Source organism: Stereum hirsutum, assembly GCF_000264905.1.
Source record: "Stereum hirsutum FP-91666 SS1 unplaced genomic scaffold STEHIscaffold_2, whole genome shotgun sequence".
NCBI lineage: Eukaryota > Fungi > Basidiomycota > Agaricomycetes > Russulales > Stereaceae > Stereum > Stereum hirsutum.
The window spans coordinates 474,405-489,059 of NW_006763132.1; the positions used below are offsets into that span (position 1 = coordinate 474,405).

Below are 14,655 nucleotides of genomic sequence, written 5' to 3' on the forward strand. Positions count from 1 at the left end.
CACTGCCATCTCTCCCTCTCAGCGCTGGCATCTCCGGCTCATGCTCAGAGACCGACCGTGTATCACGTCTAACGCTGACACCACTATCACGATCCTCCGATCCCGATCCTTTCTTTCCCTTCCAAAATGCTGGAATACCACGCCTGAACGCCTCGATGCTCCGACTTCTGGGCTTTGAAGTGCTAGTGCTTGGCGTGGGGCTAAGCACTCGTGATGGAAGGGTAGTTGAGCTCGTCATGTGCGACATGGGGAGCGAAGTGGAGTGCAAGGTATCAGTGGCACGGGGCATGGTTGATGGGGCGATGAAGTTTCCATCATATGATCGCGGAAGTGATGTCTCGGAATGGCCATTACGCATAGAGATCCTGAACGGAAAAGAGGTAGGAGGCTTGCTGTGGAAGACCGACTGGTGGGGAGAAGGAGAGGAAGGTGTGGACAGAGAGGAAGTCCCAATGCGAGAAGAGGTCTTCGACTGCGAAGAGCCTTTGGCGGTCGATTGAGGTAGTGGAAGGCGCTCGGGTTGCGTGTGAGACTTTGGGCGACGCTTATTGGGCGTCGATTGAGAGGCCTGAGGCTGAGCGCGAGACTTGAACAAGGGAGGCATCGAGATGGACGAAGATATGGACTGGCGAGACAATCGTGAAGATGAGCGAGGTGAAGCAGTGAATGGGATAGGAATGGGAGGGGGTGAGGGTGAGCGACCCGAATAGAGAGGAATATCGACTTCAAGTATGCGCATTCGTGATGGTGATGGTGATCTTAGTGGGGTGATTATTTCAGGAGAAGAAGTGAGAACGACTGAAACTGATTGAGATATGGATGCCGCGGTGTACGAAGTTGATGTCGAAACCATACCATCCTCGTCAGAGGCGGTGGACGCGCTCGATACAGACGTAAAGGGAGATTCATGATGATGCGGAGGGAAGAAAGACAAGTGGGCGTCAGTTCGCTTGAGACGCCTTGATGGACCCGAAAGGGAAGGATAGGAAGCGCTCGATGACGACAAGTCAGAGTCGCTGCCGGCATGATTGTCGTTTGTAGTCGAAGGAAATTGAACCGCGTCAAAGAATTGTTCTTGTACGGACGTTCTCCGACTTTCAGAGGGCGTAAGCGGCGGAGTGGGCGAATAATCGCAAAGCGGCGGAAGCGGCGGGGGGGCAGTGAAGACGTCGACTGGGGAAGAGGCACCCGAGCGCGGACCAAATTCTGATTGTGAACGCCTTCGGGAATGAGACTCGGAATGCAGTAAGGAAGGAGGATTATACGAGTCTTGGGAAGCACGTTTCCGAGCCTGTGTCACATGGTTGGGGTAAGCTGTCTGCTGTTCGTATATCAACGGCCATGAAGGACATACCTTCTCCGCAAAAGATTTGTTAGAAAGCTCGTTGTATTCCTTCGACAGTCTCAGCATGTCACCTTGCCACGGTGTCTGACCCTTGACCGCCACACCACCTGCGGCCGGTGGCGAAGCCGACAGCACCAAGCCTGAGCGATGCTTATTTCGTGAGATGGAAGAACGAGGTGTGAGAAGAGATGTCGAAGATGACTTGACGGATATAGAGTCGGGGTCACGAGAGGTCTTCGAGTTTGTGCTGGCGTGAGTAGGCCGGTCACGAAGCTCTGACATAGATGCTAATGGGTCCTTCAGATCTGGTGCTGGGTAGCGAGGGCCATACATGATCTTTGGCGGAGGTTTTCTCTTGATACGATGAGTAGTTTGAGATGTAGTGTCGAGGAAAGAGTGGGGAGCAGGAAGTGCCATAGACGAGTCGGCGAGACGCGTCGTAGAGGTCATGGTTAAATTAGAGACGATAAATGAGAATAATATATAAGATAGAAGATCAGTCAACTATAGACGATGTTCGCGTCGAAATCAGAGTAGACAGCAGAAACTAGAGGCCGCCCTAGGTTGATAGACTCGTTGCCCAGGTAAGGAATGCCAGCAAACAGAGATGCCAGCGAAGAGGGGCCTTAGCGGGAGGGGGGTCAGAAACGGTGATACGGGCGCATGGCTTATCCGTGCTTTATATGCATGCCAACGCTTTGATGCTGTATACCACGGATACATGCCAACGACTCTCCAATGCGTGGTTGTCGACGCTGACCATGCTGTTACAGCGATTGCACAGCAGGACCGGGAATAAACCGCTTCTTCCAGCTTATTCCCCTTTCGTGTCCGGTTCAGGCTCCGCCGCCGTAGCAGATTCGCCTGAGGGTTCACAATGCGGACTCTTTTCTCTTGCCACGTATCGATACGTGCGACCGAATTCATCCTCGCAAGCTTCGTTTCTCATACTCACGTTCATCGTACCAATGTCTCATTGACGTCTCATGTCCGCGCAGCTAAATAAAACCTCGAGTTTTTCTCTCTTGTTTCCGTTCGCCCTGTCTGCCGGCGCTCCCCGCATCTCCGCCGGCCACCATCATTTGTAACATGCGCGTACTCCTCATCAAGCACGCTAAGCGCATCAAAAACATCAATGGCTCACATTGCATTCCAGAGGATGAACTGAGAAAGCATCTGGCTAATTTACTAGACGCGATTGATAGCGTTACCGACCTCGCGCCACATCTACAGAATCCATCCGCAAACGACTCGGATAGGTTCGTCTTCCCAGAGATACGCAGTCAAAAGAGACACCATCTCAGCGGTGTTTTTGAATACGGTATTGATGCATCACGAAAGTTAGTCGAGTCGCTAGTAGGTCTCCTCGCTGGCACCACTATTCTCCACCTTTGAATCTAACTTCTAACTCCCCTGCTATGGCTCGCCTCCGCTCTTGCATATGCACGAGTATTCTGGGGGGAGGGCCGGGAGGCGATGAACAGACGTGGCCGTGTCTGGTTTGAACGGCTCAAACACTAGAACATATCCGGCTCGTTTCGTTGAAGTGTGCAGCGGTGTGCCGACGAGTCGCATAACGACCGGTGGTGCAGCTAAAGCTGGACAAAGCGCTCGAGATGTAAGAGTTCAAATGTATCACTCCTCAGTTGACTCAGTCTTTCGCGCCACTTCTCCTCCAGAACTGACCGCTATCACAATCATGACGAGACACCCGAGAAAGTGACCGTCGATTCAGACGAGCGCGGTGAGTCTGTGACTATTCCATCGTCAGCACGCTCGCCGAATTGAAACATACGCATAGCTCTCCAGCCCACTCGTGTCAGCGATCGCGAGAATGAAACATGTCATCGGACTCGGTATCCTTAAACTCGTAGCTCACCGCCTTACTTACCCCGATTATGCCAGTGTCAACGCCTCCCGAACTTTGCATATGCAATACGCCCACTTTCGATGGCAGTCCTGCTCCAACTTCATCGTATCAGCCACCGAATCTTCGATCGTTAGCCCTCACAAGGAGATCCATAGGTTCAACTCCGTCAGGACCTCAGATTGGAGGTGCAGTTCCAATTCAAAATACTCCGAAGAGCCATGATGCATGATATCTCGGCGAGTCCGTGTCAATCAGACAGATATCACAGTTCAGTACTCATCATGTCCTCCCACCTCGCGATCTCGTGGACAGGAAGTCTCGAGCGACGAGGCTCGGAGTCGAAGAACGCCAGCTCAGGCTGGCACTATACAGAATCGATATGAACCCCGTAATGACCGTTCATTAGACCGGCGGCGTTATCGTGACTTTGCTCCGTATGTCCACCACATTACTTGGCTCCGATGAAGCTCCCTTTCTTCTGAACAACCATACTTATGCATGTGAATGTCTTTTTTTTTTCTTGAGCAGAAGTGAGCAGACCCACCCAATCGTAAGATAAGCATAGCCGCGAATTGCGTATTCGAGAGAACGCCACAGTTGATGATGGAGTGATTGGAGAACGAAACAAACATACCTAGGTTCCTTTGAGTTAGTAGTCTAGACGTTTGATGGACTGATGTCCGATCAAAGAGGCATTGCTGCCTTCGAGGACCACTTGGCTTGTAAAGGAGGTAAAAGCATTTAGAGATTCAGTAGCCAACCAGTAGCACTAGATCGGAATACCGTATCGAAATATCGTCGCGCTGTCGATAGCAGTCGTCTCGACGATCGCGTGAACTAAATAAACCAAACCAACAAATGAATTGCGTCGCGTTATATACGATGAGTAGTCAACGGATGAAACTATGCAAGTATCGAGTCTGAGTACTGAGTCTGAAACCGACACACTAAGTATTCGAACACGTTAGGATATCGATGCGAGAAACGGATTACTGCAAGCAAGCGCATAGTACATATGCAAGGAACCGGAACTGTGAACACATATGCACAAAGCCGAGACACATATGCAAGAAGCCAAAAGGCGAGAAAAAAAGAACTAGCAACAACAGCCCAAAGAGCAGATTAAAGCGATGAGAAACGATACGCTACTCTCTACATACTCACCTCTATTTGGTTTTCTATCGTTTATCCCCGAACTGATCGCAAGACACTGTCCTCCTTCACCCATCCTCAGGGCCATAGATATCATCCCGAACCTTCAGCGATCAAGACCGCATTGTGACTGCGAGTCGGTCATCTCCATCATGCACCATAGACATCCCCCCTCCGATGAACAACACCCTCTGACCACCTCATTCTCGTCCCTTAATCCCAACTTGAGTCCCGAGGTACACAAGCCCGTGCTTCAGACGTTCAACCATCAACTCAGAGCGGAGGTGGCGTTCCACACACAAGGGGCGGTGGAGGTGCTTCCGGTGTAGCCATCAACTAAAAATACGGGAACGAAAGCGCAAATGATCAGTACCCCATTCCATTCCACCCAGATCAAGGACACGTCATAGGACAAGCCAAGGATTGATATCGATGTGTGGGGCAGAAAAAGGTCCAGTGATAGGCGAAGTGATGATTTCAAAAATGTCGGCGGACGAAGGTAGCACGAGCAAAGAAGAGGGGGAAAGCAGAGAAAGTGGATGGTGATGCAATATAGACGAAATAAACGCACCAGAACGGTTTGCACCGTCGTATATGCCGCGGCTACCATGCCAAACACCATGAGCGCGATATCTGCCGCCTTCTGTTTCCGGGTGCGGGCACAGGCCTTGTAGTGGAGCATCGCTGGGTAGACGTAGCAGAGCGGAACACTGTAGGTATCAAGTGTTGCCATACACCAGCCCAAAGAAACATAAACCGAATTTCTGTCAGCGAAATCGAGCGCGACAATAGAAGGAATGTCTGAAAAGGAGAAGAAGAGAAAAAAAAAACGCACCATGCAAAACTCCCCACAAACGACACGAACTTATCCAAATCGTTCGCGCCCACCCAACTCAAGAACGTACAAAACATAACGACCAAAAACCTAAACCCGTTCTTCTCCCACTTCACCTTCCCATCGACCTTCCCGCTGATCGCACTCCCAAAGATCCCGTTCTCCATGATCCTCACGGCGGGGAACAGCTGCAACGGCACGCTCAACATGATCGCGAGCGAGTAGAGGAACTGAACGGCCTGGGTAAGGCGGGACGAGGTGTCGAGGTTGACGAGGACGACGGTTTGGGTTGCGGGGCCGAAGGTGAGGTAGGAGAGCGCGCCGGCGCCGCCGAAGAGGACGAGGAGGAAGATCATCACGCCGGAGAGGACGGGTGGGAATTTGTGTGGTTCGCGCATTGAGTCAGTGATGGGAATGACGAGACCGATACCCTCGAACGAGAACACGGCCGTTCTGTTCCAAGGTCAGCCAGGAGGAATCTACGTGGCGAGAACGAAGGCTTACCCAATGAACAGCGCGAAATCCTTGGGGTTGAACAATTCCACCTTGGCGATACCCCTCTCCTTGATCATGCCCAGCTCGCTCCCAAATATGTATATCAGCCCAGCAACGATGAATACATCCGCCACCAGAGCTGCCGTGCTCAACTTTGCGAGATTCCGAATGAGCGACATCGGAATGAACACCACGATCTGCATGAGGATAAGGTACGACACTGGGATAAGATGCACACATTTCGTTGCTGAATAGATGAATGATTGGAGATTCTCCGCGACGAAGATGATGTAAGCGGACACGAAGCCGAGTTGGGAGACGGCTATGGAGCTGAGGATCAGGTAGCGCATCCATGGTCCGTAGAGCTTGCCGCCGAGATCTGTAAATTAGATAGTCAGTGGATGCTCGTCTTGAAGAGAAGAATGAAGAAGAGCGTACCACCGAAACTGCCGGACACGACAAATTTGGTCTTCACAAGCAGTAGGAAAGAGTAAAGCGATACGAGGGCGACGACGGAGATGGTGATAACAGAGAACAATATACCACCGTTCAAGAAGCTGTCAAAGTATCATTGTCAGTAGTAGCACGGACAATGAACGGCATGGACTCACGCTTTACCCAAGAATAGCACCCCAGTTCCGACGAACGATTTCAACAACTAGCGCCTCTCGTCAGATCCCCAAACGTTTTCAAAAGCGGTTACGACAGAATGCTCACCATCAAAATCGCTTGGCCGACCGTAGCGTCACCGTGCGAGACGCTCATCCGTCTGCGTCTCGATGCTGACCTCGACTTCTGGCGATGCGAGAGAAGAGGCGTACGCTCCGAATCCGTCTTCTGTAGCTCGCCTAATGATGGAATATGCAAAGAGACTTCCGGATCTTGTGCGACAAAAGGCTGCGATGGTCCTGCCGATCCTTGTGAAGGTCTCCCACTGTCATCCGCTTCATCTTCATCTTCCTCCTCGATTTCCTCGAGATCCTCTCCGGCCTGTTAGGACGATTAGGGATTGTGGACATTGGAAAATGGGCGCCACAATCTTAGGATGAAAAGACTCACGAAGTGCCCGAAGATGTATAGAAAGTCAATGAAGTTGTTCAGCATACGCGGGCCTTCAGCACCATCCGCACCATTGCCCTTGAGTAGCAAATAGTTCCGCCTGAACCCTCCCGGTTCATGGATATGCTCGAACGCAGGGTCAGGAGCAGCCGCCGTCGACCCAGAGAAAGAAACGGCTCTTGGACGACTCGGTCTCCGTTGCCACTTGTAGATGTCATGTCTAAAATAATGGTTTGTTAAAGAGTAGCCTGTGAGGTGATATAGAAAGTGCATACGTGACATCTGCGCCAGGGGCATGATATGGAACCGGGAATACGTCCGTGTCCTCCCTCCTCAAAGCTTGCCTCAACTGAGCGGTCGAGGGCCTCCGTGATACTCCTTCCGAGCCACTGCCATCCTCGCTCCCATTACCATTCCTGACACCTTTCGCGACCAAATGTCTGCGCAATACCTTCGCCTTCTCCTCATCCGGCAGATCATCGATATCCAACGCCGAGCTACTTGCATTCACATTGGAATCGCTCCCAGGCGTCCCATACACTCCTGCAGGACCAGGTCTCCTCGCACTAATCCCACCAACCGAGAGCCTATGAGACTGCGAGCCAGGTTCTCCCGATCCCGTTTGAGAACCAGGTGTGGACGGTATGCCTTCCTGGATTCGTGGTGGAGGACGCGAGGGAAGGTGTACTGGTGGTGGCGTGCCAGAATAAGCCGCGCGAAGAGCTTGCAAGTTTGGCGTTCCGGATAATGGTGTGTTTCCTGGTGCTGGACTGCTGCCTGCTCCAATAGGTGTGCGGGCACCTAATGAAGGGCTGGTGATATTGACGGGGCGTGTAGGCGTTGACATGATAAGGCGAGCCCTAGACTCAATGATAGTGTCTCAGAGATGAGATTAGAAAGATTCGAAGAGAGAGGAAAAAGCTCGAAAGTGCTGTTGAACGACTTTGCGTTGGGTGGGCCTCGAAAGCAAGGCTTCGGCGTGGAGGGGCAGGTTCAGGCGCAAGTCAGCCGCCTTGTGACTCGCTGACCACCCCAATCCAATCGGCGCTCTTCCGTTCCGGCGCGTTGGCCGGTGTGGCGGAGAAAAGTGTGGCGAAAGTCTTGAAACAAGTGCTGGACCAAATATGTAGATGTGAGTGATAATGAAGATAGCACAAACAATAAGTGGTCGAAGACAATCGTAGATGCTGGCTATGGGGTACCAAGTACTTTGCGGAAAGTGTTGGCCGGCGCATCGCATGCACCGGACCCATCAACAGCGAGCGCATATATGCACCTCGATAAGATTTAGCTACTTTCCGACTTTGTATATACTAGTACCCAACAGTACAAACCGAGAGGCTGAGGACTTACATAGGGCTCAAGCTCTTCTTCCCCAAAGGCTCTGGGACAGAGAAGGGTCTTTGTCTGAGCCACTGCTGAGTGAATGATTCAGAGGCGAGTGGCGCAACTCGAAGGTCGTTATTACGACGGGAAGCTTTAGGATAATAGTGATACAGAAAAGTCTTAAAACAATTATACGATGGACGCCTGAAGGCATGCGAAGCGAAGCAGTGAGGGGAGAGGGCGAAGTTCAAAAACGGGGAACTAGCGACTTCTTAAAGCCCCTGTGGCGCTGCCGGCGCACCGAAGCGGTATCCGAAATGTTGACTGGTCGCCACAAAAAAATTGGTGTACAGAGTAAAAAAAATACGGACACGGACGTTCACACAAGGAAACCAGAGCCAGACCTGCCAATGACCGCACACGAAGAATGATATGTCTGGACAAGCACGATATGGTATCTCGTCTCTGCAAAGCGGTCTAGTTGGACGAAGTTGATTTGGGGCCAAAAATCCCCTTGAGTTTACCCCACATAGTTTTAACTCGAGCCCACAAACCCCTTCTCTCCACCTTCTCTTCGCCTTCAGCCCGGGAAAGAAACCACTCAGCATTCTCCTTCACGGATTCTTCCAAGCCAATAAAATCCTCCCTACCCAGCTCCTTCAATATTTCCACAGCGCGAGCTCGACAATCCGGAAGCTCCGTGCGTTCTTCTCTGTTATCGGCGGGGCACTCCATCCATGGGTGTTCTGGATACACGCGTCGCCATATGTCAAGGATTTGATTCCAGCTGTATGTTTCTGAGTATGCGAACAGACGCTCTGAACGAACGGACGGGCTGATGAGAGCTGCGACGTGTAGACGGGCGGTATCGCGGACGTCGACGAACCAGTCTGGCCAATAAATGATGAGAAGTCAGCGGCGGTCAAACTTGCACTTCATACAAGCAGATCATGATGAGAGAACTTACAGGGTGAAATTCCCTCTTGATCTTTGTCAAGTTTCCCGGCGAGTAAGTTCTTTATATTCTTCACCGTCGGGGAGTCCTGGCTCTCATGCAACCACGGCCCAAAACATGACGAAGGGAGGACGGTGCTCAACTCGAACCCCTCTCCCTCACCCTTGGCCTTCTCCTTCATCTCGTCGGCAAACTTCCGACACGCCCTCTCCGCCTCGACTTTGCTCTGCGCATAGACCGCCCACCTCCTCTGCTTCTCATCAACGAACTCTAGGGCCCATGCTTCGTCTTTAGCTTTTTCGTTCCATGTTTCTTTTGTGATGACTTCGGGGTCGCCGTATGGGTATACGGTCGCTATAGCGCTCGAGGTGTAGACGAATCGTTTCACGGAAGGTTGTCGAGATGCAGCGTTGAGGAGGTTTTGGGTCGAGCGGACGGAGGGCGTGATGACCTTCTCTGGATCGGTATCAAAGGAGAGATCGGAGGCGATGTGGGCGACTCCAGAAACACCTTGTGGTTAAGTATCAACATCGACTTCACGGTCATAGTTGGTGGGGAGTAATACGTACCTTCCACGGCCTCATCGAAGGCTCCCTCGACGGTAAAATCGGGAACGACGATGAGTTCGAACTTTCCCCGGTTGTATTTCGCATCGAACAGATCCTTCACCCAACTGCATCTGACAGCGTCGCGAACCGTTCCACGGACTTTGTAGCCTAGAGCGAGGTGCTGGTCCGCGACGTGCGAAGCAAGGTAGCCATTTACGCCTGTGATGAGGACAGTAGACTCGGGTGGGATGGCGCTCGGCGACATGGCGTCGACGTGGTGTGTTTGTGTAGAATGAGAGGAAGAAGCGGAGAAACCTCGAGAGACTCGGAGGTCGGTCGCGGTTATTAAATATGGTGTCTGAAGCTGAACATCATGTGAGAAGAGAAATAAAGTTCGATTCTTCGATTCTTCGAACTTCTGGACCTCTGACCCCTAGCTTTGACAAGTCGGCATCGCATGGGGACGGTTTCAAGGAGCGGTGCGTGAATCGTAGACTGCAATCTTCAAGGGTTCTCCAAAGCCCCGACTGTGATCAAGTGGCCTACGAGGGATTACACGCATATGAACTCATCGGATTCTGCGCTGTGGTAAGACAATACTGAGCATGGGAAACAAAAGAACACAGACAACGGAGAACTCACGATTCAGAGACGCCAAAAACTTCGGCAAGCTCCCATCGGCCTCGAACTTGTCCAAATGTGTGCCAGAACAACAGAGCAACGATAGAAAAAGAATGAAAACTGCACTGACCGGACACAACCCAGATATCCAGTACTCTCACTCTCACTCTCCATCCACAAGCTCCCATCGGCCTCGAACTTGTCCAAATGGGTGCCAGAACACCAGAACAGCAACAGAAAAAGAATGAAAACCACACTGACCGCACACGGCCTGGCAGATACCCCTTGACACTCCCACGCTCACCATCCATGCAAGAAATCTATCAATTGTATATCACAAGCCATATCACGTATGTACGCATCTGTATACACGAAGCATCCAGGCATATCATGTATACACGTATGTATGTGTATGAGCGATCGTCAACGAATCAAATCAATCAAATCGAAAAACCAGGAAAAAAGTAGCGCATCAAGCACAGAGTCCATGGTGGGATAGGGTCGTTCGTTATCATAAGAAGTCGTTTCATATGGGGAGCACTGTGACAAGCAGGGGCGGATACAAGAAGCAAGGCTCGAATGCTGGGGGAGGTGGGGGGAGAATGGAAGGAAGGGGCAAGGAGCAAGGAGTACGGAAACAGGAAGCAAGGAGCAAGGAGCAGAACAGAGCAAAGTCACGTCGGAACTCAAAGAGGTATCGCAAGTGTAGTAATAATCAATTGATGAGAGGTGAAGAAGAAATATGAAGGTGAGGTGGTGGCGGTCGATGAAATGACAATAGATCAGTAGCTGTGAGATGTTGTGAACATGGAGGAAACTGTCGAGAGGCGTAGTATGGAAAAGTACCGGCAGACGGCGATATCGTCGTGCTAGCACAGAGCGAGAGGCCTTTCCACCGGTACTTGTTGGGAAGAGAGATGGGGATGGACACGAACAATTGAGCATGACGACGAGATTTACATCCGAAGGTTGAGTACTGCCAAGTGATGGCATGCAGAGATTTCAGGCATAATGAGTGCTGGTGGTACTGCTTGAGATGGCACCTAGCAGAGTTGGTCAGTGTATGATGCGGAAAATATCACAGGAGGCGAAGTATCAATGCTGCTGTATAGGGCATATGTGGAAGGATCGGGACTTCGACTCTGGCATCCATTCTGATCTCAGAACGGACACCAAAGGTATTGTAGCTGAAGCCCCGACTCTTTCATATATTTCTCTACAAGCAAACATGACATCTGCCACGAGAACAGGACAGGTCACAGAGATAATAGACGACGCACCACGGCCTCCTTTGTATGACGTCTCCGATTCACCGGTGACGGGGTCGAGAATGGGGCTACATATTTACGAAGGCTACTGAATCAGACAGCCGCTGATCAGAGAGAGTGAGACGCAGCGCTCGTAGCAGAGGCTCGTGTTGAGGAGGGAAGGAGGTCGAGGTTGAAGTCGACGAAGCGAACACGACGCGTCGACAACAACCGCCCGGCCGTAACCGGTGCTGGAAATATGGTGAATTTTCGTCCCAGGGTGAATTGAGAACGGAGGTAAATTCACCTTTGTCGAAGGTGAAGTAAGAGTGTCTAATATCACTCTGTTTTTTACCCTGGCCATATTCACCATATCGGACAGTTGAAAGGTGAAAATGCCGGGGTGGAAGGTGAACTTCACCCCGGGCCGGTCTCACAGTGGTATGGTCGAAAGCTTCTTCACCCTGGGAGGGAAGGCTTTGGCAACAGCGGCAGAGAAGTCGGGCCGGCATACCTAGCACGGTATGTCCCCCGTGGCTCGCCGGGCGATTCAGAACTATGCACCGCGATTATTTTCGAACGACAAGAGCAGAGAAGGTAAGTGTCCGAGATCACTGTGTGCATCTCGTGTAGTGAACGCCATACGAAGGAGCCCAATTAACTGACCTGCTTTCAGAGGAAGAGAGGTATCTAATCATTTGAATTGCTGATTGATAGCGACGAAGCTATGGAAGGTGTTGTGTCACGTGTGCGTTTGAGGACGAAGGAAACCTAGATTCAGGGTAGTAAGTGGTTAGGCCTTTAGGGTTCACCACGATTCTCGTTGACTGGACATATAAATGCTCTCCCCCCTCGAACCAGTCTCCCTTCTACTATTCCGACTGACCCAGAAGTGCAAATATTACAGTAGTGCAAATCTTTGACTTTACTGGTTCGATATCGATTACTCTACTATTGACGGTGTAGAGAGTCGGAAGCGCACGACTAAGTACTAGGCTACATCACGGTACGGCCATACACGCATGAAATCATCCCTATCCTTACCGGGCGGCATACTTTCCATGAACTCTTTCTTGCACTCCTCATTCCGTGCCACTGCATCATCATATTCCTCGACAGGGACCCAGCCGTCCTCTAGAACACCTATGCGATCCTGCATCAATTCTTCGCATTGTAGATCGATGGCATTCGTTGCATCAGGAAAAAAATAGAAGTGTAAGCACGACTACATACCCTACTTATGGTGCTTAGGCCCATACACAACCTGTCATGACCGCTGTCTATGACACGCCTTTTTTCCCATATTTAATTCATTTTCCCTCTATTATCTCTACCATATTACTCTCGCCACCACCTACAAACCTTCAAGTGGGTCCCATGACACGCTCACATTTTCCCCGGCATTTATCCTATTTTATTTCGTCCTCTCAATCCCGTCGAACCCGCACAGAGCGTCCGTGAGATCTACCCGGCAACTCCCGCCCTCGCGCGTCGCGTCCAAATTCTTAAGTCTCAGACCGCGCGAAATGTCTCCTGTGACATTTCCCCTATCAACACACGAGGGAATGAGTACCCGCATGGACCAATACATGCCAAGGAGACCATTGTAATTTTCGGAGAGTTTCTACGATTTTATCTGAGCCACGCAAGCCATCCGATTGCACTACGGAAGCCGGCACCGAGCTACCGGTTCCTGTAGAACAGTTCGAACTCCGACGCGCGACATTTCCACACACCTTCGGGCGAAGCTACAAGTCGCTACACTGGGACGTTCGACTCCAAATAAAATCCTAGGCTGTACTATCAATCGCTGGCTTTCTATCTATCCAAAAATCTCAGCGATTGAACCACTCCTCAATTTACGACAAGACGTTCTCCACCCAACTCAAGCCAGGGCCATCAGATAAGACTCCAGCTCGTGTTGCACGATCGGTAGTCGCTCAAACACCGACGATTCGTTATGGAGGGTTAGCTATTGGCTTGAAGTGGTCGTCGACGTTGTGTCTCGGTTTTATCTGTGCCTGAGAGGTCAAGGATAATTGTTTAAGTTCGTGTCTCTGTACCCATTGTCCTCTACATCTATTCTTCCTGTCCATTAGCTCGTTCCTTGTGTCTCGTTTTCTCGATTCGTTTTGGCTACCTCTCTTTGCATGCTACGAGTACGATACACGCGTCTCTCAGTGTTTCTTGAAGTGCTCATCCTTAGTGTACATTTCATTTGTCTTCTCCTTTGACCTACCCTTCCAATATTCGACTTTACATTTCGTTCTACTTACTAAACTAGTGGTATTGGAACTGTATAAATACTGGGCTGTCCCATCATGTATTTCTCCAGTTTTCTGGATCGTCTATTCCTGGGCCTTTCAATATACTCATTATTTCTCTTCCCCTTTTTCGATCCTCTCCCTCTTCGTTTCGTCTTGAGCCGTGGGGTAGCCTTACACCCGTATCGCCCGGTCGTGACACAACCCCCCCTCGGGTTAGGCTCCTTAGGGAGACAGCCGGATACGGTAGGCCTACTTAGCGACCGGCCAGCCTACCATATTCCTAAGCAACTCTGTTTAGGCTTGGGGTTGCACGTCTGTTACCCCTATCATAGAGATAAGTAGAGATCAGCATTCTCCAGTACTCAATGTGCTGCCAGTTACATCATCCCAAAATTAGTTGGATTCTTCCAGTAGGATTCCTCCTTCTTGATGCTGGAGATTCAGTAGATGATTCGGAAAAAGTGGTTCTCATTGTAATTGAAGGGTACAAAGTGATGGAATAAAACTACCAATGCAAGCCTGTATCTATGACCTTGCCTAGACTACTGCTTCGTGCAATCCTTCGTGCTCCCACACAAGCCAGACACAACCACTAGAGCATGACCTGAAATGAATGTATGAGGGAAAGGTGATGGTCAATATGGTAAGAACACAGACCCAAAAATCGCTGGGCCATGGCTCTCTCTTTGAGAGGTGGCAGTACTTCGCACACACAGGAAGCGATAGGAATTCCTCGAGATGACTGCTCAGTGCTCACCTTAGACATTCTCTCTCACTATGCAGGCGGCTGCGATGATACACATAGAGGTGAAAATGTAAGTACACACAAGACAAGAGAAATGCCTATCGTCATACAAACAACATATGTTGCTTAGCGTGGCGGAAATGAGCCAGTAAATGCTGAGAAGGGGACACACCTGTACAGTCGAAGCCTT

At 50.7% G+C, this 14,655-nt stretch overlaps 3 protein-coding genes across 3 annotated transcripts; 1 reads left to right on the plus strand and 2 right to left on the minus strand.

Moving 5' to 3' along the window:
• The first annotated feature begins 2,754 nt into the window (after nt 1–2,754).
• Nucleotides 2,755–3,905, plus strand: STEHIDRAFT_117979 (uncharacterized protein). The gene is made up of 4 exons (XM_007299553.1): nt 2,755–2,963; nt 3,025–3,089; nt 3,147–3,649; nt 3,744–3,905. The coding sequence occupies exon 3, from the start codon at nt 3,180–3,182 to the stop codon at nt 3,435–3,437; it is 258 nt and encodes an 85-aa protein (XP_007299615.1). The 5' UTR covers nt 2,755–2,963; nt 3,025–3,089; nt 3,147–3,179; the 3' UTR covers nt 3,438–3,649; nt 3,744–3,905.
• A 37-nt stretch (nt 3,906–3,942) lies between these two features.
• STEHIDRAFT_90532 (uncharacterized protein) lies at nt 3,943–8,253 on the minus strand. The gene is made up of 10 exons (XM_007299435.1): nt 8,110–8,253; nt 7,032–7,869; nt 6,757–6,976; nt 6,415–6,687; nt 6,309–6,355; nt 6,136–6,254; nt 5,707–6,076; nt 5,203–5,655; nt 4,939–5,077; nt 3,943–4,703 (listed from the first exon to the last, which is right to left on the minus strand). The coding sequence occupies exons 2-10, from the start codon at nt 7,601–7,603 to the stop codon at nt 4,641–4,643; spliced, it is 2,256 nt and encodes a 751-aa protein (XP_007299497.1). The 5' UTR covers nt 7,604–7,869; nt 8,110–8,253; the 3' UTR covers nt 3,943–4,640.
• Nucleotides 8,254–8,688: 435 nt separating this feature from the next.
• Nucleotides 8,689–9,838, minus strand: STEHIDRAFT_24613 (aldehyde reductase II; the record flags this gene model as incomplete). The annotated part of the gene is made up of 3 exons (XM_007299152.1): nt 8,689–8,972; nt 9,050–9,547; nt 9,607–9,838. Coding segments are annotated over 3 exons (1,014 nt in total), but the record flags the coding sequence as incomplete, so codon positions are not given.
• Between the last annotated feature and the right edge of the window lie 4,817 nt (nt 9,839–14,655).

Coding starts and splice junctions, on each gene's coding strand:
- STEHIDRAFT_117979 (XM_007299553.1), top strand. CDS start 3,180: ATGAAACATGTCATCGGACTCGGTATCCTTAAACTCGTAGCTCACCGC.
- STEHIDRAFT_90532 (XM_007299435.1), bottom strand. CDS start 7,603: ATGTCAACGCCTACACGCCCCGTCAATATCACCAGCCCTTCATTAGGT. Junction 5,078..5,202: donor TTTGTGGGGAGTTTTGCATG/GTGCGTTTTTTT, acceptor TGATACCTACAG/TGTTCCGCTCTGCTACGTCT. Junction 4,704..4,938: donor CGACGGTGCAAACCGTTCTG/GTGCGTTTATTT, acceptor CCGTATTTTTAG/TTGATGGCTACACCGGAAGC.